We start from the raw sequence: 24,682 nt of genomic DNA, 5'->3' as shown, positions 1-24,682 counted from the left end.
ATGCAAATATGTTACTAACAAAAATTTAATATATCAGAAAAATACATTAGCACTTTGGCCACATTATATTATTAATCGTTATAGAGTTTATCCCTGAACACTTTAACAAATACCTTTTTTTAAGAAGATATCCCCACATCTCTGTACACTGGTACCCTACATTTCATTGTGTTTGATTTGGTCCATTGCTCCAGCCTGTTAAGTTCTTAACAGAAAGAATCCTGGTTTGAAATGGGAAATGTATCACTATGTGTATATGCTTTCCCCTAAGATGATACTCATTGCCTCATACCAGTATCTTTTATTAGCCACTTCTAGTTTTTTCTAGATGAAGATTTACTTTTTACTTCCTACGGATGAGTAGGAAAGGGATTTTAGAAACTGAAACATTCAAATTCTACCCATTTATCAAAGCCCTTTTCTTTTATGCAATCCTTACTAATCTCTGTTACTGGAAGATATGTGTTCCCAAAGCAATCTCTCTCAACATTTCCACCTTGTTTCTTGATACTTATTTGTACATGACCCTATCGAGGGAGACAAGGAAGGAGAGGAAGGGAGATAGAATTCCTGTATCTTTCATCTCTGACTCCTAACGTAGTCCCTTGGACATGATCTTAGACATCTAGGCACTCAACAAATATCAGTTGTATGAATAAATGATAGGCTGAGAAAACAAGTAGGGATGGCATGATGGTGATTTTGAAGTCACTTAGGGGGTGAAGGTTTCACAGGGAGCTGGAGGAACATGAAAACAAAAGACGGACGTGATCTAGCAGAGCATGTAGCCAGATCACTTTCCTCATTAGAAATGTCCACATGGCAAAGGAAGGAGCTCCATGGCCATACCCCCTGCTAGCTACAATGAGGAACTCTCCTCTTCATGGATTAATTTCTGGATTTCTTTAGCATTTGTTATATTTTGAAATGAAACTCAGTTAACCCATGGAGTAAAAATATCTAAGCACTAGAATTTAAGGGATTTATTCACTAAATATCTTTCCACACTTTATTGTATACTTTAAAAAATAAATATTGGTTCTAAGACGTTCATTTCACTCCATATATGTGTCTGATTTAGCTTCTCTTTATAGTGAATATGTCCCAAATTCCAAAATTACTAAACTGTTGACTTTTCATCTAGAATCTATTAATCCCTAGGTCATTTTTCTTTACAAATGAGTGAAATATTTCAAGATTGCAAAATACTGAGTATAATATAATCATTCATCTATCTTACCATTGAATTCTATCAGACCTTAACATTGTGCTGTACTGTTTCATATATGTAAGCAGTAAAGCATTAGTAATCCAGTTAAACTTTTTCCCTTCCTCATATACTGAGGTCAGTTTTGCCCCTCATATCCTTTCTTATCTAAAATGCCTTATAACAGATTTTGGGTTCAATTATATTTAAGTACATTTTATAACTGTGATTCATGAATACTTGCAACCTGTAAGTTATCATTTAGCGTGTATACCTAGTTATATGCAAAGGAGTGCCTTGCTTTCTCTTAGAAAATGCACAGTCTGTGATACTTAGTGAAAATGAACAGTCTAGGAAGAGTGATGGAATAGAAATTCTTTACCTCCTTAGGCTATAGGAGGAGTTTCTTAAATTCTAGGGAAGTGTGTTTTTTGCCCTGGAAATAATTTTTTTTTTCCTGTTCTAAACATGAATGTCTCTCTGTTTTTCTTGAAACACATGCTTTCTTGGAGGCAATACTGTAAATAACAAATTAAGAATGGAGGGGCTGGCCTGGTGGCGTAGTGTTGAGTTCACACGTTCCACTTTGATGGCCCAGGTTTCGCTGGTTCAGATCCCAAGTGCGGACCTACGCACTGCTTGTCAAGCCATGCTGTGGCAGGTGTCCCACAGATAAAGTAGAGGAAGATGGGCATGGATGTTAGCTCACGGCCAGTCTTCCTCAGCACAAAGAGGAGGATTGGTGGAAGATGTTAGTTCAGGACTAATCTTCCTAAAAAAAAAGAATGGAGCTATGCATATAAGCAATATGATTTCACATAGATCATCAGAATAAATTGCGTTTTTTGAAATAGAAAAAAACACAGTAGTTGATAAAGTAAGAAAAGAATGCATAACTTATTAACCGTCAATACATGAAGAAAGCATTAGTGCCACAGATGAAATGCATTATTAGAATGAGGTTGAAATATCGCCTTATGAGAAATAGAGAAGTTAGAGCAGAAGCTTTTGCATCCAGGAAATGGTCATTGGCAGGTCACTGAACATTTCTTGCCAGCATCTCCAGTTATATGGCAGTGTTTTGATACAACACAAATGCCTGAGACCACTAAGTGAGGGAAAAATAGCAGATTAATAGCTTATAGTAGAGTTCAGTACTCATCATCACCGGCTGTATAAGAACACCTGGTTTATTGTTGCCTTGGGGTCTACCGTGGACCCACATAAGATCCTACAAGTAATACTGGAGGCACTAGAATGTAGATTGATATTGGTCCCAAGCTGATATTACAACCGCACTTGATAAGGTAAGGCTGTTTTTCTAGAGCTGCTTTTTGGAGGAAGAAGTTAATGGTTAATATATAGAAAGGTTGTGGCACTCGAAGAATGCTAAATTTTGCTAGAGTGATTCTTTGCCGCCACCCTCCTCTTTCCTTCCCTACCCCTCACTCTGAGACACACTCTGCCTTAGTCAGGGGCCTCTGCATGACCCTTCCTACCTTGATCTAGGGGCAGAAAACCAATCTGGATATTTTGCTGGCTGAGAAGAATGTCTGTTCCAATTATATATTCAGGAATTGAGAAAATAACTTCAGAGTGGGTCCCCAGATCTACTAGGACCACTATGAGTTGGACCTGTGGTAAGACTCTGTCTATAAGCTGATGGCCATAAGCCCTCTCTTTCACTGGTGGACCACAGTAGAATTTTGAGTCTTCAGGAATTAGCACCATTTAGGAGCCAGTTTCTAGTAATCCCTGAAAGATCTGGGTATTTCCTTTTTCCCCAGTGAATAATCACCCTAGTAAATAGTCTCAGGTCTCTCTGGAGAAGGCTTGTAAATTTACAATATATACTTATGACAGTGCTACTGGATTGTTCCTCAGGGGAATGAACCAACTCTTCAATAAAGATGCTCAGCATCTGTAAACTTGTTTTTGTTGGAAACTGGTTGAAAAATTGTGACTCCATTGTGGCTACTCAAGTCAGGCTGCTGCTTACAAGACCTAGTTTTTCTGTTATATATAACCAAGTAACATTTTTGTAGGTTACCCATTCATTTCAACCCTTGGTGTATTTCAATTAGCCACTGCCGAAGGTCTTCGTGAGTCGTGATTGTCTGCTATCCACTATTTCCCATTACAATAAGTGTACCCATCTTGTCTTTGGCTTTTAAGTGCTGCTATTTGGCCTCTCTTACTCTGGGATCCCATAATCCCCACTGAAATCAGGCAGCACATCTCAATGGAGTGACCCTGCACTGTAATGCCTGGCCTATGTAGGAAAGCCACCACAGCAGGATGCATGTGTTCCCCTAACTGATATATAGATACATCGATGACTTAGTGAAAGGAGAATCTTCTGGGTCCTCTCAGGGGATGTAGTGGGGTATGGATATGCAGATTTCATAGGGTAAGTTCACTTCAACGTCACTAAGCCTTTGATTGCTTCTTCTGCACCATGCTAGGGATCTTCTGATATTTCAACCTCATTAAATACAAGGCTAAGTCTTATCAACTGACGAGTAAACTGATTGAGCTACTTCCAGCTTTAAAACAAAGATCACATCCAGAACATCTGGCAAGTGTACCCATATCATTAAATTTGACTCAACTCAGTGTTATATTCTATCCTCTTTGGTTTAAAACCCTTAGGATATACTCCCATGCATACCCTCCAGATTTCTGACAATGTATTTTATCAAACCTTGCAATTCTCTCGATGTATAAACTGCTTCTTTCTAAGTCACGCTTTGCACTTGTCCTCCTGGAGCATGTTGAGATCTGATCCTCAGTATGGGTCTTGAGGCGACAAGGGGTTTGAGGATAAGGAAAATGGCCATCCTCTTGTAAGACAACTGCCTCAGTTAAGGTTATTACAGAGTTTTCCTGTAAGGGAAGCCTCGTCCTCCTTAGATGCATGAAGGAAAGCTGCTTTCCACTCACAAGGGAGGCTCAGAGTGACTCGAGGGTTTAAGATTCTCTGCTCTGTTTGGGTACAACCAGATGGCCCCATTCCAAGTTTCAGAATTCCACTCCTTTGCAAACAATGTCTTAACTTTCACATGAGAGACTGGTAAGACTGAATTTACCTGACATTATGATTTTTCAATCTATACAATTAAATTTTGTTTGATTTCCAGCAATATAAGCTCTGTGACAATTAAAAATAAGTGACACTTTTAGGACTAATGTCTCTAAGCTCTGGAGAAGACTTTGTACTTCTTCCTCCTCCAAACTTGCAGGCTCCGTTTATCACCTCCTATTAACAGAACATAACCTGCAGCCAGCTGGCAAAGCCAAAAAGTTCGAAGAGTTCCAGCTAACGCGTGACAAAGCAGAGAAGGGTGGATTTAGAGCTGAGTCAGTTACCTAATAACTAGCACATTTACCTTCCAATCTGACTTCAGCCAGATGTATCTCTCTGAAGGTGTCACAGTTCTAGAAGAACCCAGGAGTATCCTGGAATGGTTTTATTTCTTTGGTTTCAGAGGGGAGAAACAGAAGGTGGTCTTTCCTTTCTCTGTGTTGAACTGAACGGGACAGGGCTTACACTAGAGTAGATATCCCATAGCAGCTACACTCACTCTGTCCCCAACCCACACTCTCCACAAGGATCCTGAGAAGAGAAAGCCAGGGCTTTCCTCACTGTCTAGTCCTTTTTACTTTTCTTGCTCATCCTATAATCATAGTATTCGAAAATATCTCTCATTCTAATCTGCTTTCATTTTTCAATTTTGATATAACATCTTTGTCAAGGGCCTGAAGGGCTGAATATAGAGTGTATTAGTGAAATAAGTGAATTAAACTGGAAAATATTGCCATTGAAGAGACTTATCAAGGAATAATTGAGATAATAAAGGTCAGCACCATCCGGCAAAACAATTTCAACCTTTAAAATGCTGGAGGAGGGGCCCACCTGGTGGCATAGTGATTAAGTTCACATGCTCTGCTTCAGAGGCCTAGGGTTTGTGGGTTCGGATCCCGGGTGTGGACCTACGCAGGCCTCATCAAGCCATGCTGTGGCAGGGTCCCACATACAAAAATAGAGGAAGATTGGCAACAGATGCTAGCTCAGGGCGAGTCTTCCTCACCAAAAAATAAATAAGTAAATAAAATAAAAAATAAAATGCTGAAGGATATATCTAGTAAAAAATGAAGTATGGATTAATACACCAGGATAAATTAGCAGGAGTGGGGCTGTTTGGCATAAAATAGGTAAATTAGATCAATATTTGTGATGGGAAAACATAATTGGGGATTACAGAGTAATAATGGTTCCTTTTGAGTGTTTCAGGAGGACCATTATATATATGCCTTGTGATCCAGATTCTTTCATCTTGTCTCTTTAAGGAGTCTCAGTTTTTCTGTGAAGTTTCTATTGTCATGATTTGACTCCTTTTTCATACTCTGCTTTATTTTTTGTTTTCCCTGACTCTTCCTTCTCCTCCTCCTAATCCCCTTTAACTCAGATGTGATTCTTTTGTAAGTGTTTGTACAGAATCCTTGTTAGTCTTACATCTTTTTCCTATATTAAATCATTATTCATTAAGAGAGGCAGCTGTTACTGTGAAGAGACCTCTGGGAGAGGAGTCAGCTCTTGGCTTTGCTGAAGTGCTATATAAAAGTCTATTCCAAAGTTAGAATCTCTGGGCTTCAGTTTTCTCTTCTGTAAGATGAAGAAATTAGCGGTATAATTCCTAAGATTGCTTACATTTCTAATATTGTACAGTTCGGGGAACTTTGAGGGAGTTTTTCAGGATTGAGGACTATTGATCTAACAAATACTGCTCACATAGAGGAAAAAAGATTTTTCATTTAGGCAGACCCCATAGAGAAAACAACTACTGTTTAAATAACAAGTAAGGCTCTTCCAAAATGAATTTTTGTGATTCTTAATATCTAATGATCCCTCATTCCAAGATTACAGTGGACTTTTTATGCAGGGCAGAAATTTAACATAGTGGTGATAGTGGTAATCTGTTGACTGTTTTAATGTGAAAAGAGACAAAATGAACAATCTAAGTTGCTAATTATTGTACAGTTACCAACTGTGGAATAAATATCGGGAATTAAAACTTGCTTATAAGAGGAGATAGACTTATAGGCGAAGGTCTTCTTGAGGTAACAGTACAAGAATTATCTCTAAATCAGCTTAGGGCTGAAGTTATGGACAGAAAATTCAAACACTAGGCCTGACAGTACTGTTTAGTGGAGGAATTAGGCTGCAACATCTGTCATTCTATCGATCTCTTGGATTGATTCCATCTATCTGGTGGGCCCGTGTCCCCTGGCTGCCTCGCCTCTCTTGGGGCGTTATCTGGAGAGGGTATTCTTTTATACAGAAGAGAGCTGCTTTTTCAGTCAAGCTTCACTCCCCCTTCCAGGACCCTAGCTCCTCTGCGTGGAGAGTGGCAGTAATATACTTAGTGCTATTTTCCCAAGAGATGTAGATATGTCTGATAGATTTCAGTAATTCACTCATTCATTCATTCATCCTTGCATTCAATAAATATTTAGTGAGCATCTATCATAGACCAGACACTATGATAAGAGCTGGTGAATCAGTCCTGAACAAGTTAGACATGATCCTGACCTCATGGAGCTTATGGTCTCCCCCACCTTATACTTATAATCCTCCCTTGTCATTCTTTCCTCCTCCTTATACTTCCCAAGCCTCCAAAAGAGTAGATTCGGGCATATTTTTGTCATTGAAGGCTTTTCTTTTTTTTTTTTTTTTTGATAGATTAAAAATTATGTAGTGCAAATCTTAGGAAAAGTTCACAGGGTTTTGTTGGCTCTGATGCACTTCAAATGCTTCTTAAGATCATCCATTGAAATTTCTCTTTTGAGCTAAAGCTTTTGCCTGGATTTTACTCTCCTTTTACATAGTTGCAACATGTGGCCTCCTCCCTTCACCTCCAATGCACTTGTTTTCTTTGTGAAATTGTCTTGTCTTTAAATTTCTTTTCTATCATACTATGTAAGATGGAGACCCGTAATTATGGGAAAACTACTTCATGTTACTTTATAACTCAAGAGAAAGGCAAGAGAGGAAACTAACTTTTATTAATAATGCTATTGCTAATAATTACTAAAAACAATTATTTATTATTACACAGTGGGCAGTGTGTCTTGAATTTCTAGTGAGGTATGTATTCTTTCTCTCAGGACAATACGTTCTTTATAGAGATCTGGTACAGTAATCTGCAAATTGAAAGGGCTCAAATATATTGTTGGTTCGTTGTTCCTTTCACCTGTTTTTGTCTTCTTGATTAATAAATACATTACAGGTCACTCTGGATCAACCTCAAGTTCTTTCAAGCTTTTAAAGCTATTTTTATAATTTAAGACATTATAGCTTCTTTTCAGGTTTAATGTTTGGCAATATTCTGGTGTAAGCCCTCCAGAAATGTGCGCATATTGTCATTTCAAAGTGCCTCTTTCAGAGCCTTGGCTGCTGCAGAAATTCAGCTTATTATGAATCACTGGAATGAATAACACTTGTTGCTAATCCTTTGCAAGCATGAAAAAAATCTACGTGATAGCCCCAATGCTGCCAGGTGGTAATATGTGGATTTTAGACATACTATGTATATAATGTGCTATGCTCTAACTTGTTTTAAAATGTCACAGAGTTCGGAACCTAATCCAGTGAATAGAAAATTTCTATCTCAAAGATAGATCTTTTCATGATTAGCTATTGTGATTGAATTTTATAGCATCACAGAAGCCCCTGAAATATCTGTTCTCTTTGATATCAGTGGGACTTCATTCATGTGTTAATAAGGTGTAGTCCTTTCTAGATGTCCTAAGACAATACCTTACCTTGGAAGCACCTCCTATGCTTATAGCTGAGATAGCTACAGAACAGGGTTAGGCAGTCTGCTTTGGAAACCTGGAGTAGGATATCTAGATTCTGGAGTAGTTTATCTAGATTCTTTTCCTCAAACTTTCATAACAAGTATACTTCTAGGTGAACAGGATTCTGAAACTGGGCTTCTACCCTTTACTCACTCAGTCAACCTTGGGACTCTCAAACAGTGTGTGTGTATGTGTGTGTGTGTCTGTGTATCTTTGTATTCTGGGAATTTTCAAACATACACAAAAGTAGTAAGAACAAAATGACCTATGTCATTATATTCATCAGTTATCAACATTTTTATATTCTTGTTTCATCTATTTGCCCATTCTTTTTTTTTCTTCGTGGTTTTAAACTAAATCCTGGACATCATAGGTTTTACTCATAAATACTTTAGTGCATTTCTTACATGTTTAATATTAAGTAAAAACTTGAGACTAAAAGCTATTAAATATATTTTTGTTTTGTGTCTGAAATTAGCATGGTTCTATTCTAATTAGCTTTCTTCTACATTAATAGGTTTAGTTTCATTTTTGTCTCTCCTTGACTGCCACCAAAACCATATTTTATTCTTGTCATAGCCTGCAGTTATTATACTGGTTCTAATATAAACAGAGATGACAGCTACACAATGTATGTGTATGTATAAGCGATTTAAAAACTGTGCTGTCATGAACTATTTCTGTTTCTCTGTAGTGAGATCATTAGTGTAAGATTTTTACTTTAGGCGTAAATCATCAGTTCCTATTACAAGCTCTATGAATTTATACATAGGAATGGAGTGGATGTTTTGACTATAGGTTAGTAAAAGGAAAGTGGGTCATTAAGGTAGACTAGGCAAACAGGAGTTGGATTTGATTGGTTAATAATTATTCTACTTCACAAGATCGCCCCATGTGTGTTTATGCTCTGAAACTAGGATAAGTTGGCCAGTTCTAAAAACATAAAAGAATGGGGGGAAATTTTTATAGTTTCTACTTTAATTCTATTGCTTATATGCTCAAATACCAGCCATAATATCCCTGAGACTCTGATTCATACTAATATCTTTTCAGCGGAACTCCCACCTCCATATACAGCCATTGCCAGTCCAGATGCCAGTGGTATTCCAGTAATAAACTGCCGAGTGTGCCAGTCTCTCATCAATTTGGATGGCAAGCTTCACCAGCATGTGGTTAAGTGCACAGTTTGTAATGAAGCTACAGTAAGTGGAGATTTCCATTAATGAAAGCGTAAATCGTTATCTGACATCTTCTCCCTAAAGGAAATGCACCAGTAATGTTACTTAAAAGTAGGTGTGGGCTAGATAGAGACATGGCCATAGTTTTTCATCCTTTCTTTCTTTTATTTCTCTTTTTTCATATGAGGATGCTTCTGGTGTTTAAAGCCAACTCCGTTACAAAAATTTCATGGTCAATTTAATTACAATGCCATTTGGCTCTTTATTTCAAAACTGAAACGGACCATGGACCGTTATTTATAATTTTCTTCAGTATCAATCTACATTGCAACTAAATCCATTCTGATTTTCACTAAAACGAAAATATACTAACGTTCACTACAAATGTGGACTTTGTACTTATGTGGAAAATGAACTTGTTTTACTTCTGGAGGATGTCAGTATGGTTTTCCTGGGCTTTTGTGATTATGCATTTATTGTTGACATCTGTGCCAAAGTGTTTACAAATAGTTTGGTAATTTATTCCATTTACTTGAAATTAATTTAGTGAAATATTCAAAAAGTTTGAAGGCACATTTTTTTTACTCAACTTTTGGAAGAACAGCTAAATTTTAAGTAAAATTTTTATAGTTTCAGGTAGTAACCTGGTAAAGTGTATACTAGTTGGGTTAAATATATTTCTACTTTCATGGTTATACTTTATTTTTTAAATTTCAATCTTTCTAAAGATCTGAAATATTAATTTTTGGTATTTGTATCTTTTTCCTTTTTAGAAAAGTCAAAAAAAGTCAACCAGTGATTATTGTGTCTCTAAGACCCATGAAACGTGGATACTGGCCTTTATATGTTTTATATAAAACTCATAAAATAAAACCTTCAGTCATGAAGCAATATTTTTCATTATAAATATTTTTTTCTATAAGGGACATCATTTGAAGAATTTTATTGTGTAAATAAGTGATGCTTATAAAACCAGCTATTTTCGTTTTGAGTTGAACACTTACAAGTAAATTTAATTAGCTTTAACATCCTTGCTGCTCGTTTTAGAGTTGGCAATCAAATAAGAGCAATTAACAAAAAATACCATGCCTTAAAGGTTTTGTGGGATTTGATATTAGTGTTGATTTTTTTCTCCTATTCCTCCATCCATACAAACTTTTGTTCTTTACTGAGTAGAAAAAAAGGAGTTTTAAAGCTTTATATTTCATACTTGGAAGTAAACAGAACAGACTAGATTGTTTGTGCAAGAATCTCAGTCACTTCGGATTTAGCCAACAGCCTCAATCTGGCTACTTAGAAGTGATGAGTTCATACGGAATCAATAGGATTTGGCTACAAAGAAACTATTCTGGACATAAAATTGTGCTGAAATTTTTATATCATTACTATCCTTGTCAAATAAAGAAATGCAAATAATTGTGAATATTCTAGAGAAAATGAATAGTATCTAATCAGATTGCCTTGTGTGGAATCAGTAATATTATAAGGGAGGGAAAAAGTTAAAAAAAGTCTTTGAGGAGTACTTTAACATATGACTCACTAAGGTTTGCCATTTAATTTGATCTTAAATTTATGAATGAAGAAGTGTTAGGCACCTAGGAGCTTCTCTGGAGAAATTCTAGGTTGAAAAGAACAAGTATAATGGACCAGGGTCCAACAGAACAGTTCTCTTATGTTCACTATCACTGTCCCTGCTCAGTTTTACTGTGACTCATTCTCTCCATGTCACCTAAAACAGAGTATCAGTTTATCTATTCTCCCGGGCAGCCACCTCTGAGAGGAACTTGATATTCCTGTGGAGATTTAAAAAAGCCAAACATAAAACAAAAAAACAAGGTTAATAAAAATCCTTTTTTATTTCAGTAGAAAGAAGGGAAGTAAGATGTGTATGTGTGTGTGTGAAAATATGGACAAATTTTAGCAAGACTTAGAGAATATAGAATTTAAGGTTAAAGGAGAAATGATTTCTAGAACATGTTAATGGAAAATTTGAGAAATCCTGGGGAAAGAGTGGAGCTACTTGGCTGCATAACTCATGATGAGTCTGAGATTGAGAGGCTGATAGACTGGGTTCAAATCCTAGCTCTGCACTCAGTAGTTACATATCCTTGGGGACTTAACTTCTCTAAACTGTGGTTTCCTCATGTAAAGTGGTGTAATAATGATAATACCTACCCGAGAGTGTTGCTGTTGGGATTATAGGGGGAAAGTGCCCAGCACAGTGCCTGGCACACACAAGTTTATTTTACCAAGTAAGAATATTAAAACATATGCATACGGACAATGTCATTTTCCCCCCTTTCACTGCAGACCAGACATGACATGGCATGGGCTGGCACTGAGGACCAGTACTTGAAATCTTCTAGTTCAATTGCCTTGTTTTACAAATGAGGGAACTAAGATCTGTAAGTGAGGTAGGACTAGAATATAAAAGCAAATCTTGTCATTTGCCAATCACGTATTTACTTAATAGTAAAACTTGGATATACAGAAATTAACCCAAATTATGGTTTGTATAGTGTAGCAATATGTTCTGGATGTTTGTGAATTTTAGATATTCAGATTTTATCAATAATATAGTTTAATAAATTGTAGGTGACTTATTGCTAACTATATATTTCTACCAAACTTATTCACTTAAACTTATCCAAATAAGTTTAATTTACTAATCTTTTTTTTTTGAAATATGTTGCAGACTTACAGAAAAGTTACAAAAATAATAGTACATAGTACAGAGAATTCCCATAGGCCTTTCACCACATTCCCCAAAATTAACATTTTTGCCACATTAGCTTTCTCTAAATAAATAAATAATACTTTTTCAGAAACTTTTAAGGTAATTACAGATGGTCTTCTACCCCTAAACATTTTCATGTGAATTTCCTAAATAAAAAAAAAGGACATTCACTCATATAATCACAGTACAATTATCAAACGTAAAAAATTAACATTGATACCTACTGTTATCTAATCTTTTGACTTTATTAATGCTTGTGCAATTCTTCCATTAAAAAGAAAATCTGATCCAGTAGTCAATCCAGAATTACATGCTGCATTTGGTTATCATGTCTCTTTAATCTCCCTTAATCTGAAATTTAGTCTTTCTTTGTCTTTTATTGCCTTGACTTTTTTGAAGAGTACAGGCCAAATAACTTGTAGAATGTCCCTTAGTTTGGGTTTCTTTGATGTTCTCTCATGATTGGATTCAGGTTCTGCATTTTTGGCAGGCATGCCATGGAGGTAACGTTCTATTCCTCTCAGTGCATCATAGGCTATTCATTTTAACAAGCTTAAGTTTCAAACCTAGTATTAAAAGGAGTGTTTTCTTTGGGGTTATTTATTTTTGCTTTTAAATTTACTGTAAAGTTAAAGAGAAAACAAGAAATACTAGCACTAAGAATTATTACAAGTTTTTTTAAAAGTTAAAACGCCATAAAATCAATCACTTCTTATATTCTAGTGAGTAAAGATTAAAAGTACAAATTTGTCATATTCTCTTTCCCCACTATTCTTATTGAGCTCGCTCTTCCCAGGCAGGTGCAAGGAACCCTCAGTGAATGTTTGCGCCTGGCAGTACAGGTAGACGACCTTGCCTTGTGAACTTTAAAGGGAAAACAACTCAGTGTGCACTAAATATTCCTCCTATATTAAAAGGCCATTGCAAACTAATTTTGAAATACGCCCTTAAATCTCTGTAGCCCCCACAACTTTATAGAGTGTTTGCCAACATTTGAGCTATTTAAAACCATTTACGATGCACTTTTTCTTAATCTGTGCTTTGGTAGCACTATGGGAGCCTAAGTTTTTAAGGAGGCATTCTGTTTTTAAACACAAACAAGCTTTGGCAATCAGTACTTTGGTTAATTTGCTGTGTTTGCATTTTCTTCCGTTATCTAGCCAATCAAAAACCCCCCAACAGGGAAGAAATATGTTAGATGCCCTTGTAATTGTCTCCTCATTTGTAAGGACACATCTCGGCGAATAGGATGTCCGAGACCCAACTGGTAAGAGATAAAAAGATTCATTCGTTCATCCATTTGTTCATTCAACAAGTACTTGTTAAAGGCTCATTATGTGCCAGGCTTTGTTCTAAACAGAGTCTTTGTCTTCAAAGTAATTGCAGAACCTAGATTATTTTTTTCTTTGTTAAAGGAATGATATGCTTAGTTTGAACTTAATGATCACTGGTATTTGTAAGATATAATATTATTGAATGAGCAATGCAAATTTTCTTAATGTTATGTAAGTACTTAAGACACTGTAATGAATCAATGACTCATTGAACTTATTTTAAAAGAACCAGTTAGTTTACCTTTGACATAATTCATCTTAACCTGGAAGTTTTTAGTCATCATCATGTACCTCACTGTATGCTACACTAGTCTCTGCTGAGCATAATCTATGCAATAAAGTGTGGAGTTATTTGCCCATGCCAAACACCATTATCAAAGTGCCCAGATAGGAGTATATCAAGTCCTTAACTGTGTTTTTGTCTGTGATTTCTGGCGTTTTGACCATTACATGAATCATTTGCAACCCTGTCTGGTGTCAGACTGGAGAATAGAAAGGAAAGGAGCTTCCCATTTTCCTTTTTATCCAACTCTGATTTGACGTCAAGGAATACAGCCTACTTAGAGAAATTTGGTTGTGACTGAGCTCTTTGGTACCTTCGTGCCACACGCATATTTGGTGATATAGAATATTTTAATTTGTTTGGTCTACCACACTCAAATTTCTTCCTAGATAGGGAATTATAAGATCTATTTTCAGATTTAAACTTATAAGAACTTGGAAATGGCAGTTGAGTGGTTCCCAAGGCCATTGATTAGGACCAGTCCCATAAGTTATAGTTTCTGTCCCAAGTATAAAAAGACTCTCATTTTTTTGCTTTTGAAATATTGACTATTGCTACTTTTTGTGATTTTGGCACCAAAGCCTGACACTTAATTCACTTCATTTATAAAACAGGTATGATGTATTTAAGATGCTATATTCCATGTTTTTGGTCATATATTGCAGGTTTTGCCCTCAGTCCATTGTGGGATAATGAAGTTTTTCCTTTCTCTTTCCACAGTAGACGCATAATTAACCTTGGCCCAGTAATGCTTATTTCTGAAGAACAACCAGTTCAACCTGCATTGCCAATCCAGGCAGAAGGTACAAGAGTAATATGTGGGCACTGTGGAAACACATTCCTGGTGAGTAACCAGATATTTGTTGTGGGGACAATCTGTAAATGTAGGTCATGATCACATAAATTTGACCACTACTTATAGTCTTAAAGTTTTGTCCAAGTGCAAATTGATCAAAGATTAAAATACAGCCTATTTTAGAAAGACAATTAATCAGATGTACAGCTAGGAAATACTGCATCTTTGGTGAATTAGATAAAAATGTGCATCCTCTGATTGATTCATTTGTAACAAGGGACCTCTCTGGGTAGGCCAATGAGAAACAGTACCCTTACCTCCAGGAAAGGAAACATGGGTATCTTGGCTTGGTGATCAGCTGAGTCTTAGCCCTATCCTCACTTCCTCTGCAAAGCACAAAGTGTACAAGCTCATTCAGTGGCCCTGCTTCATGGTTTTCGGATTTAAAAAAATTCTTATAATTTATCAAATATTTCTTATTTTTAAAAATTAAATGTAAAAAGAATTAACTCTGGTATCTTTAATTGAATAAGTCATTGGATAAAAAATAAGAAGGTATAAGTAATTTTATATAAGCTAAAGTTATTGGAGTTCTTGTTTTACTACTTTTATCTTTAACCCTAAGTTTAATTTTAAAAAGTTAATTTCATAATGACTTACCCTCTCAGGAAGGATAAGAATAGGTTTTCTTTTGTTATTTAGCTTTCATAGGAGACAAATTATTTTTTTAGAACCTAAGTATTAAAAGAACATTCCAGAGTATAGGTATGGGCAGAGCTGAGGCTGCAGTGGTGTATTAACAACACCTGCTGTCACTAAGGGATGAATGAGTTTAAGAAAGTGTAGATGATTTATCTTTAATTCCTTCTAATTTTTATTTTTAGTAAAGTAATTCATGTACATAATTTCAGATGTCAAATAGGACTGTAAAACTTAGAGGGAAAATGGTGGTCATCTCTTTATCTAACTTACCCTCTAATACCATCTCCCCAATACTTTCAACTCTTTCAGTTGCTCTGCTATTTACTTCCATGTATTTAAACTGTTTGCTTATCCTTTTTCTTTTTGATTAAGCAGTTTCAGACATTACTTATTGCCTTGTAAAGTGCAGATTGAGGATTTAGCACTCATACCACCTCTGCCCCAACTCATATTCCTTTCCTGGCTTGATTCCATACTCCCAGTAGAGTTATAATATTTTATTCAATTAATACTTAGTGTTTATATTCTTTATGATTAGGTAATTTATGTTTAGAGCTGAGCCAAGTGATATGCTATGTTTCTCTCCTGTATGGCTTTTAAATTTTTCTTGGATTTGTTAATAATTGTCCTTCCCCCTTTTGAATTTGTTTAATTTTCTATGTACAAATCATTAATTCTTCCATTCTCTTATAGAACTATAACATTCCTATCAGTATAGTCAAACACATCAGAGAATCTATCATTTAGGCTTCCTGCTACACAGCTGTCATCCTGGGACTTCCCTTTACCATTATCCTAGGAATTCCTTGGACCTCTTTCCCATATTGGATCCCATGCCATCCTCACAGTTCTTGGTTTATTCCTTCATTTTGGTGGAGCACTTCCTCTCTTAGCTTTCTGAGAAAAAAATGCCAGAAAATAAATTTGAGCCCTTTTACTTCTTAGTTTTTAATCTAATCTCACATCCACTTTATAATTTGTCCAGATGTAGCATTATAGATTGCCAATTGTTTTTTCTCAAAAATATAAAGGCTTTGCTCCGCTGTTGATGAGAAGTTCATGTGCTATTCTGACTCCCAAGATCCTTTCTATGTGACTCTTCCTTTTCCTCATATTCCTCCCCCTCTTCTTCTGAAGAACTGTCAACTATTAGTATCAATGAGGCTTTTTTTAGGGCAAGTTTCTCTGGGGCATAATCCCTTGATGTCTTATGAGGGAAACACCTGGGAGACAGCATTCTAGGAGCTATGAAGCGTAGTAAGGGTGAAGGTCTCACCCACTGTTCAGACTGTAGACTTTATTTTCCTCTTTCCTCTTCCGTTTCTCCAGTGTTCCAAAATTGCATTAAAGTGTGCCTTATGGAGGATATGTTTGAGCTCATTGTCTGGGTACTCAGTGGTTCCTCTTATAGGCCACTCCATTTTCTTTGTTCCCTCTCTCTAGAACCTTTTATATTAAATCAGCTGAATTGTCTCTCTCTCTCTCTCTTTTTTCTTTTTTACATTTTATTTTCAGTTTTGGCTTTTTCTTATACTTACTGAGAAACTTCTCCAACTATATCTTCTAAACAATTCAAAATTTTAATTTCAGATGGTCTACCTTAATTTTTAATTTCCAAGAGTTTTCCAAGTAATTTTTCCTTTTTCTAAAGAGCATTCTCTTCTGGATGGCATCTTTCTGAAGCTATTCATCATATTTTTTCTGAGGTATTGTTCTTCTATACCTTGTCTCTGTTTTCTCCCCACTTTTTCTGTTTGTTTTTCTTTTGTGATAGAGGTTTTACTGGAAAGTTCGTTTATATTTGATGGCAAGTCACTGATTGGAATCTCTATGCATGCAGCAGGAGCTAAACTTTTTCTCCTTCCTTCCTTCCTTCCGTCATTCCTTCCTTCCGTCTTTCCCTCCTTCCTTCCTTCCTTTCTTCCTACCTTCTTTCATTCTTCCTTCTTTGACACTTCCTCCTCCTACTTCCTCTTTCTCTTCCTTTTCCTCATATTCCTCCCCCTCCTCTTCTTCTGAAGAACTGTCAACTATTCGTATCAACAAGGCTTTTTTTAGGGCAAGTTTCTCTGGGGCACAATCCCTTGATGTCTTATGAGGGAAACACCTGGGAGACAGCATTCTAGGAGCTATGAAGGGTAGTAAGGGTGAAGGTCTCACCCACTGTTCAGACTGTAGACTTTAACTTATTCTTTTGCTTTTAAAATGGTGTTTTACTCTTGCCTTCTGCTTTGCCTGATGTTTCTAGATTCACAGACTCACTAGTCCAATTTCTTTTCAGAATAAATCACTCTTCTCTTGCATGTGTTGGGGAGGGAGGGATTTCTAGTTTTGTGGTATGGAGGGAAGAGTATACAACCAGTACTCTTATTTTTATCACTACCCTTAACCCCCACCTTTGAAAGCACCTGAAAACCCCAATACTTGAGCTATCCTGTGCTGCTTCCGTGTGAACTCCACCTGCTTTTCATTGGCATACTCTCTGTAGGCAGTCAAGTTTCAGCATCACTTTCACTAAGTCAGTTGCCAAGTCTCCATTAGCTTTCCATTGTCCAAAACTTTGAGGCCATTTCTCCTCTAATTCTCTTTGTTCTTACAGTATTATACACCTTTAAATTCATTTGCTATCATTTTAGTCATGTTTGAGAAAGAAAATGGAAATTCAGCTATTTATCCAATTCACACACTTAACTAGAATTGCTGGGGTTTTTCTGATCTAGTAGGACAGGATAAACTTCCTTGCATTTATATTTTATTGATTAAATCAGTGACTAATGACATAAAATAGGGATATACTTAATAAGGATAGTTAAATTTCTTTTTAAAAATCACTCTATATTGATTTAATATAGGTTAGTAGCTCAGTGTTATGAAGAATAAATAGACTGCCGAGCTCTTAATTCTGCCTTGAGAATTTTTCCTTATCCTTATTAGTATGCCAATCACAAGTAGTCTTATATCCTTTGTAGTATGTTCTTTGCCCTTCAAACTTTTAACTATTAGGATAATTCATTTATTTATTCTCTATTTTGTTTCAGCCTTGACTTACAAGGCCCAAGAGCAATTGACACAAGTTACAAAGTTCAATGGCACTGAAAATAAAATATGAAAAAATCAGGGAGAATGAAAAAAAGGGCAGAAAAAATATGATGAAGTCATGCATAAGACTATAAGTATGCATAATATTTAATCCTCTGCAGTTGTTAAAATTAGACTGAATTTTATCTGTGAGCCTTCTAGAGTTGATGAAAAGAGGAAAGAGTGATGTATTATGAGATATTCAGGACATTTTTCAAAAAGGTCACACAGGAGAAGTTTTATTGGAAGACAGCAATCTGAGAGAGAGTTATTTCCATGGATTAAGATAAAAGAACAATATAATGGACTGTGTCCTCAATAATATCCTTTTGTTTATAATAACATCTTTTACTGTATCAATGTTATAATGCTAAAGTTAAATTTACTAGGAATTCACTCTATTCACACTGTTCATTTCATAGCATGGCTGGAACCATGGACAATGTTTAGAAAAGCTAGATTTGTGTTTTCAAAAGGGTATTCAATAGAACACTCATTTTCTGGGATAATTATAGGTGTTATGCGAGTAAAGAGTTCCATGGTCATTGGGAATTGCTAGGATAAAAAAACAATTAAACAGTATTTTATTACAGATGTATTCTTTAGCACTTTTAGCATGCATCATTGTTAATATCCAGAAGGGAGTCTTAATGTAGTATGTACAAACATTTTTTAACCTCCAAATCATTTTGAGAGGATCATCTAGCCAGACTAGTATTTTGAGGGACATTGCTTGGAAAATAGTTTTCCGTAAGAATAAAGGGAATACATACCCTTCAGCTAGTCCTGGTATGAATATAAATGAATTTCTTAAGATAACTGAACAGCAGAGAGTTTAATTTTGCATTTCTGTGAGCAGGTGTTCTCTGTGCTGATGAAAGGCAGGTCTAGATGCTTTGTCAATCAATACTTGACTGTGGCGTTGGCATTCTCCAAGAAAAACTAACACAGCCTGCAGTATGTGCCTGAATCATAGATTATGGTTCAAACTTTGTCCTGAAGTGAGCCAATGTAGTACCTCAGGCAGGGTCAAATTTTCTTTACTTGGACACAGCGACATATGGTTTGGTGCCATAGAAGAGAGTGACAATAATTGTAACTTGAACATATTTCAGAATACTGACACCAGTTGCCTATTTCATCCATTAAAAAATAAAATCCAGTAGGGTACTATCAAATGACCAGTTTTTAGCAGTGTAACTTTCTTATGAACCTTCTAAGATTGATTCTAAAAATATACCTTGGGAAAACTAAGTTTATCTGTTACATAGAATGGTTAGAAGTAAGTCAATATTGGAACACTTCTACCAAAAGTGATTGGGTTTTAGAGAAGTTGCTTTTAATCTTTCTGATAGAAAATAAATTTTTTTTCTATTGAGATTTCGAGGTCTGGCAATAAAATTTTAAGTGTGCACAGGCTGCATTTTAGATAAGTGAACAGTAGCAAGTCAACTTCTTTTCAAAAGCTCAGGTATTTGCATTCATTTGAATAGATTATGACAAAATTATTTCTAATAATAGATGCTTTTCTGTTCTTAGTTTGTTGCATTTAAGTGAGTACTTGGAGATAACAAAACCAGATGTGTTAGGCAGCTAGCTATATAATTTACCAATGACACAATAAAGTCTTAGCTGTTTGTCAGTTATAGTTGGATTTACTGTGCATAATCTGTGCTGAAAGAAGAACTCTATAAAATATACTGGACTAAATAATCTCCTTAAGTTGGTCATTGAAAATTCTAGAAATCTTATGTTAGCCTTCAGGCTTGGATTTTGAGTTCCTCTTCACTCAAGGATTTCATAACTGCCTCCTCAACCATTTTGCTTATTTTAACCATGAAAACTTAAATTTGTTGTTTATAAATAAAATTTTAATGACATTACAAGTTCACCAACTATACTAAAACTAATCACAAATACATAAAAAGGTACTCAAAATAAGATTTCTGTATTCTTGACTTCTTAATCTTCTATCCCAATTTCTGTAGAAATGTATAGCACATTAATTCTAGTTTTTTCACTATTAAGAATAAGTTTTGAAATAAACTAACTTGTTACAAAATAAGTAATGAAAGAAAGATTTGCTGCTGCTTGAAAAAAAATGTAGCTTGGAGGCTGCCCCGGGGCATAGTGGTTGAGTTCGGTGCTCTCCTTTGGCAGCCTGGGTTCACGGGTTTGGATCTTGGGCAGGGACCTATACCAATTGTCAGCCATGCTGTGGCAGCGACCCACATATAAAGTGGAGGAGGACTGGCCCAGATGTTAGCTCAGGGCTAATCTACCTCAAAAAAAAAAAAAATGTAGCCTTGGCTTGGCATTCTCAGATGTTGAAAAATGATCATTTTGAAAAGAGTGAACATCTGTGTAAGGTTTCATTTCTAGTTTATTTATCTTGGGACTCTGTTTCTGCTGTGATTGAGAGAAATCATTTCTTTTTTTCTTTTAAAGATTGGCCCTGAGCTAACATCTATCGGCAATCTTCTTTTTTTTTTTTTTTTTACTACTTCTTCTTCTTCTCCCCAAAGCCCCCCTAGTATGTAGTTGTATATTCTGGTTGTGAGTGCCTCTGGTTGTGCTATGTGGGATGCTGCCTCATCGTGGCCTGATAAGCAATGCCATGTCTGTGCCCAGGATCCAAACTGGCAAAACCCTACGCCACCGAAGCTGAGCATGCAAACTTAACTGCTGGGCCACGGGGCCGGCCCTGAGAGAAATCATTTCAAGGTTAACTAACTCTCATGAGATTTGAAATAAAAATGAATATGGAGAAGTCCAGACAAACCCAGATTTATTTCTTCTTTTTTTAAAGTTAATCATTAAAAAAAAATTGAAAAACAGTCATGCATCCGAGACTTTCTGAAAGTTATCTTCTATTGCGTGGAGAACATTTGAATATGTATAACTTGTTGAAGCCCTGCTATTTCTAGAATTCGAAAGCTATTCCCGTGACCTGGAATCCTAAACAAAAATTAATTTTAATATAAGTTGTTTCGGTGATAAAACTGCTGAAGTACTTAAAAGAATTCTCCTAAAACTATTAAGGAAATGTATGCTTTACAAGAAGGTATACATGAAAGCAAACAAGATGGAAAGTGAGAAAGGCATTTTTAAATATATTTTGTTGTGGTAAAGATTTACTTTAAATTCATATTGCTCATTCTTTCAAAGACTTTAACCTACTACCAGTAAACCATTTCAAGTGCCTAAATAACAATCCTGTGAGGAAGGTAGCCCATTCAATTACCTATATTTACAGGGAAGAATATTGAAAAAGAAAGTTGCACCATAGAAGGAGTGTGTTGTTGTTCCACAGAATAAGCAAGAACAGAATAGAAGGCACCTTCCTGACTTGAGTTCTACCTGTATCTAATTTGTTTAGTTTATTTGCTTTGTGGGTTTCCCACACAAATAGAATAAGTAGTTGAATTTTAGTAATGAATCTAAATATTCATGTATTTAGAAGGTTGCTTCTCAATATTTACAGGAAAAACAACTTTGAAGGTACTTGAAATACGTTTTTATTCCCTGGGAGTGAACTGAGACATAAAGGTGAAATAAGTGACCCTAATTACAGAGTTACATTCAGTTTTCATTGTAAAGCAAACTAGGTTGCGTCAGAACTTGGAAAAATCATGAGAACTGTTTCAGAGGGGGATCCCAAACTTTATTTTAAGGGAGGAGGAGAAGTGTTGGAAAGGAAAAGCTTGTTTAACCATGAGAAAGTGATTATTTCTGCTGTGATCCCTGATAACCTTTGAACTAAAAGAAACCTCTTATCAGATTGGATAGTTTTTAGTTGTTTTCCTTTTTAATCCCTCTATTTATTTTACAGTGGATGGAACTGAGGTTCAACACTCTGGCAAAATGCCCACACTGCAAAAAAATGTAAGTTCCCTACCATTGGAAATGCTGTTGGGAGGTACTTGAGAACAACTTAAAGAGTCCAGAATTCTCACTTAGTACATTTTTATTTTAAGACATGCTATGGGATAAATGCATACTTATTATATTTATGCTTTTCAAGACTAAGTAAAAAGACATCTTTAAACTGATTAATATATTCCATTTTGAAATTAAAATGATTAGGCTTGGTTATCACTTTCTAAAGGGAAAACAATTTCTAAGAAAGAAATTACCAAAATTATCAGGAACCTGGTGAGGCTTTTCAAATGTCCTAAAAGGTTACAATCTATTGCAAATAATCTAAAATTTATATTGTAAAAATGGGCCATAATCTAGGAGAAAAACCAAATTGTTTGGGGTTTGTAATTAGGTAGTTGTTAGCTTTTGTCATCTCCTGCCTAATGAGATTATTAGATGATGGCAAAGTTTATGTAATTATTCATCTATCTCTATTCAGTCTATTTCTATTTCTAAATGTTATTATACCTAAGGAAAATAACAAAAGGCAGTATAAAAATGGGAAAAAATAGAAGATATTTTGATTAAAGACATTTTGTGGCTGCTGTGTTGGGGATCCCCAAGTGACTCCAAGATTCTGTGATTTTCTAGAAGGACTAATAGGAATTAGTATATATTCGTAATTGCAGCTATGATTTATTTATTTTTTATTTATTTATTTTTAAAGATTTTACTTTTCCTCTTTCTCCCCAGAGCCCCCCAGTACATAGTTGTATATTTTTAGTTGTGGGTCCTTCTGGTTGTGGCATGTGGGACGCCGCCTCAGCATGGCTCGATGAGTGGTGCCATGTCCACACCGAGGATTCGAACCAGTGAAACCCTGGGCCGCTGAAGTGGAGAGTAGGAACCCAACCACTCACCACAGGGCTGGCCCCGCAGCTATGATTTATTAGCATGAAAGTGTACAAAGCAAAATCAGCAAAAGAAAAAGGCACATGGTGCAAAGTCTGGAGGAAACCAGGAGCAAGATTCCAAGAGTCCTCTCCCAGTGGAGTCACACAGGACATGCTAAATTCCTCCAGCAGTGAATTGTTACAACACATGTGAAATGTTATCTACCAGAGAAGCTTGTTAGAAACTCAGTGCCTAAGGTTTTTTTTTCTTTGAGTTCATACTAGTTTATGTCATTGTGAAATTTCACTTGTACATTATTTCTTGTCTGTCACCACATAGCTGCTCCCCCTCACCCCCTGTGCTCACCCCCCACCCCCATCCCCTGGTAACTACTGAACTGTTTTCTTTGTCCATGTGCTTGTTTATATTCCACCTATGAGTGAAATCTTCTGGTGTTTGTCCTTCTCAGTCTGGCTTATTTCGCTTAGCATAATTCCCTCCAGGTCCATCCATGTTGCAAATGGGATGATTTTGTCTTTTTTTCTGGCTGAGTAGTATTCCATTGTATGTATATAGCACATCTTCTTTTTCCAATCATTAGTTGATGGGCACTTGGAATGTTTCCATGTCTTGGCTATTGTTACTAATGCTGCAATGAACATAGGGGTGCATATGTTACTTTGGACTGTTGATTTCAAGTTGTTTAGATAAATACCCAGTAGTGGGATAGCTGGGTCATATGATACTTGTATTTTTAGTTTTTTGAGGAATCTCCATACTGTTTTCCATAGTGGCTGCACCAGTTTACATTCCCACCAGCTGTGTATGAGGGTTCCCTTCTCTCCACTCCCTCTCTAACATTGGTTATTTTTAGTCTTAGTGAGTACAGCCATTTTAACAAGTGTAAGGTGGTATCATAGTGTAGATTTTATTTGCATTTCCCTGATTATTAGTAATGTTGAACATCGTTTCATGTGTTTATTGGCCACTTGTATATCTTCTTGGGAAAAATGTCTGTTCATATCCTCTGCCCATTTTTCGATTGGGCTGTTTGGATTTTTGTTGTTTAGTTGTGTGAGTTCCTTATGTATTATGGAGATTAACCCCTTATCAAATATACGATTTGTGAAAATTTTCTCCCAACTGGTGGTTTGTCTTTTGGTTTTGATCCTAGTTTCTTTTGCCATGCAGAAGGAAGAGACTGTCTTTTCTCCATTGTACGTTCTTGGCACCTTTGTTAAAGATTAGCTGTCCATATATGTGTGGTTTTGCTTCTGGGCTTTCAGTTCTATTCCATTTTCTGTGTGCCTCTTTTTGTACCAGTATCATGCCGTTTTGATCACTATGGCTTTGTAGTACATTTTGAAATCAGGGATTGGGATGCCTCCAGCTTTGTTCTTTTTTCTCAGTATTGCTTTAGCAGTTTGGGGTCTTTGGTTGCCCCATATAAACTTTAGAATTTTTTGCTCTATTTCCATGAAGACGTCATTGGGTTTCTGATTGGGATTGCATTGAATCTGTAGATTGCTTTGGGTAGTATGGACGTTTTAACTATGTTTATTCTTCCAATCCATGTGCATGGAATCTCTTTCCATCTCTTTATGTCATTATCTATTTCTTTCAATAATGTCTTATAGTTTTCATTGTATAAGTCCTTCACCTCCTTAGTTAAATTTATTCCTAGGTACGTTATTCTTTTTGTTGCAATTGTAAATGAGATTATATTCTTTTTTTTTTTTTTTTAAGGATGG

General features: G+C 36.0%; 1 protein-coding gene and 1 long non-coding RNA gene across 2 annotated transcripts in view; one reads left to right on the top strand and one right to left on the bottom strand.

Moving 5' to 3' along the window:
* PIP4P2 (phosphatidylinositol-4,5-bisphosphate 4-phosphatase 2) overlaps positions 1-24,682 on the top strand; it is a 53,787-nt gene that overhangs the window by 11,580 nt on the left and 17,525 nt on the right. Inside the window, exons 2-5 of the mRNA XM_008540796.2 lie at positions 9,122-9,270; positions 13,144-13,250; positions 14,321-14,444; positions 22,009-22,061. Of these exons, the coding sequence (XP_008539018.1) occupies positions 9,122-9,270; positions 13,144-13,250; positions 14,321-14,444; positions 22,009-22,061 (433 nt within the window). The remainder of the gene's footprint in view (positions 1-9,121; positions 9,271-13,143; positions 13,251-14,320; positions 14,445-22,008; positions 22,062-24,682) is intronic.
* Positions 20,948-24,682, bottom strand: part of LOC139085242 (uncharacterized) — a 29,890-nt gene continuing 26,155 nt past the window's right edge. The window contains exon 5 of the long non-coding RNA XR_011543440.1: positions 20,948-21,134. This is a non-coding gene — a long non-coding RNA (uncharacterized lncRNA). The remainder of the gene's footprint in view (positions 21,135-24,682) is intronic.

This window comes from Equus przewalskii, chromosome 8 (genome assembly GCF_037783145.1).
Source record: "Equus przewalskii isolate Varuska chromosome 8, EquPr2, whole genome shotgun sequence".
Taxonomy (NCBI): domain Eukaryota; kingdom Metazoa; phylum Chordata; class Mammalia; order Perissodactyla; family Equidae; genus Equus; species Equus przewalskii.
Note: the sequence above shows the minus strand (reverse complement) of the source record. Positions and strands in the feature narration are given on the sequence as shown.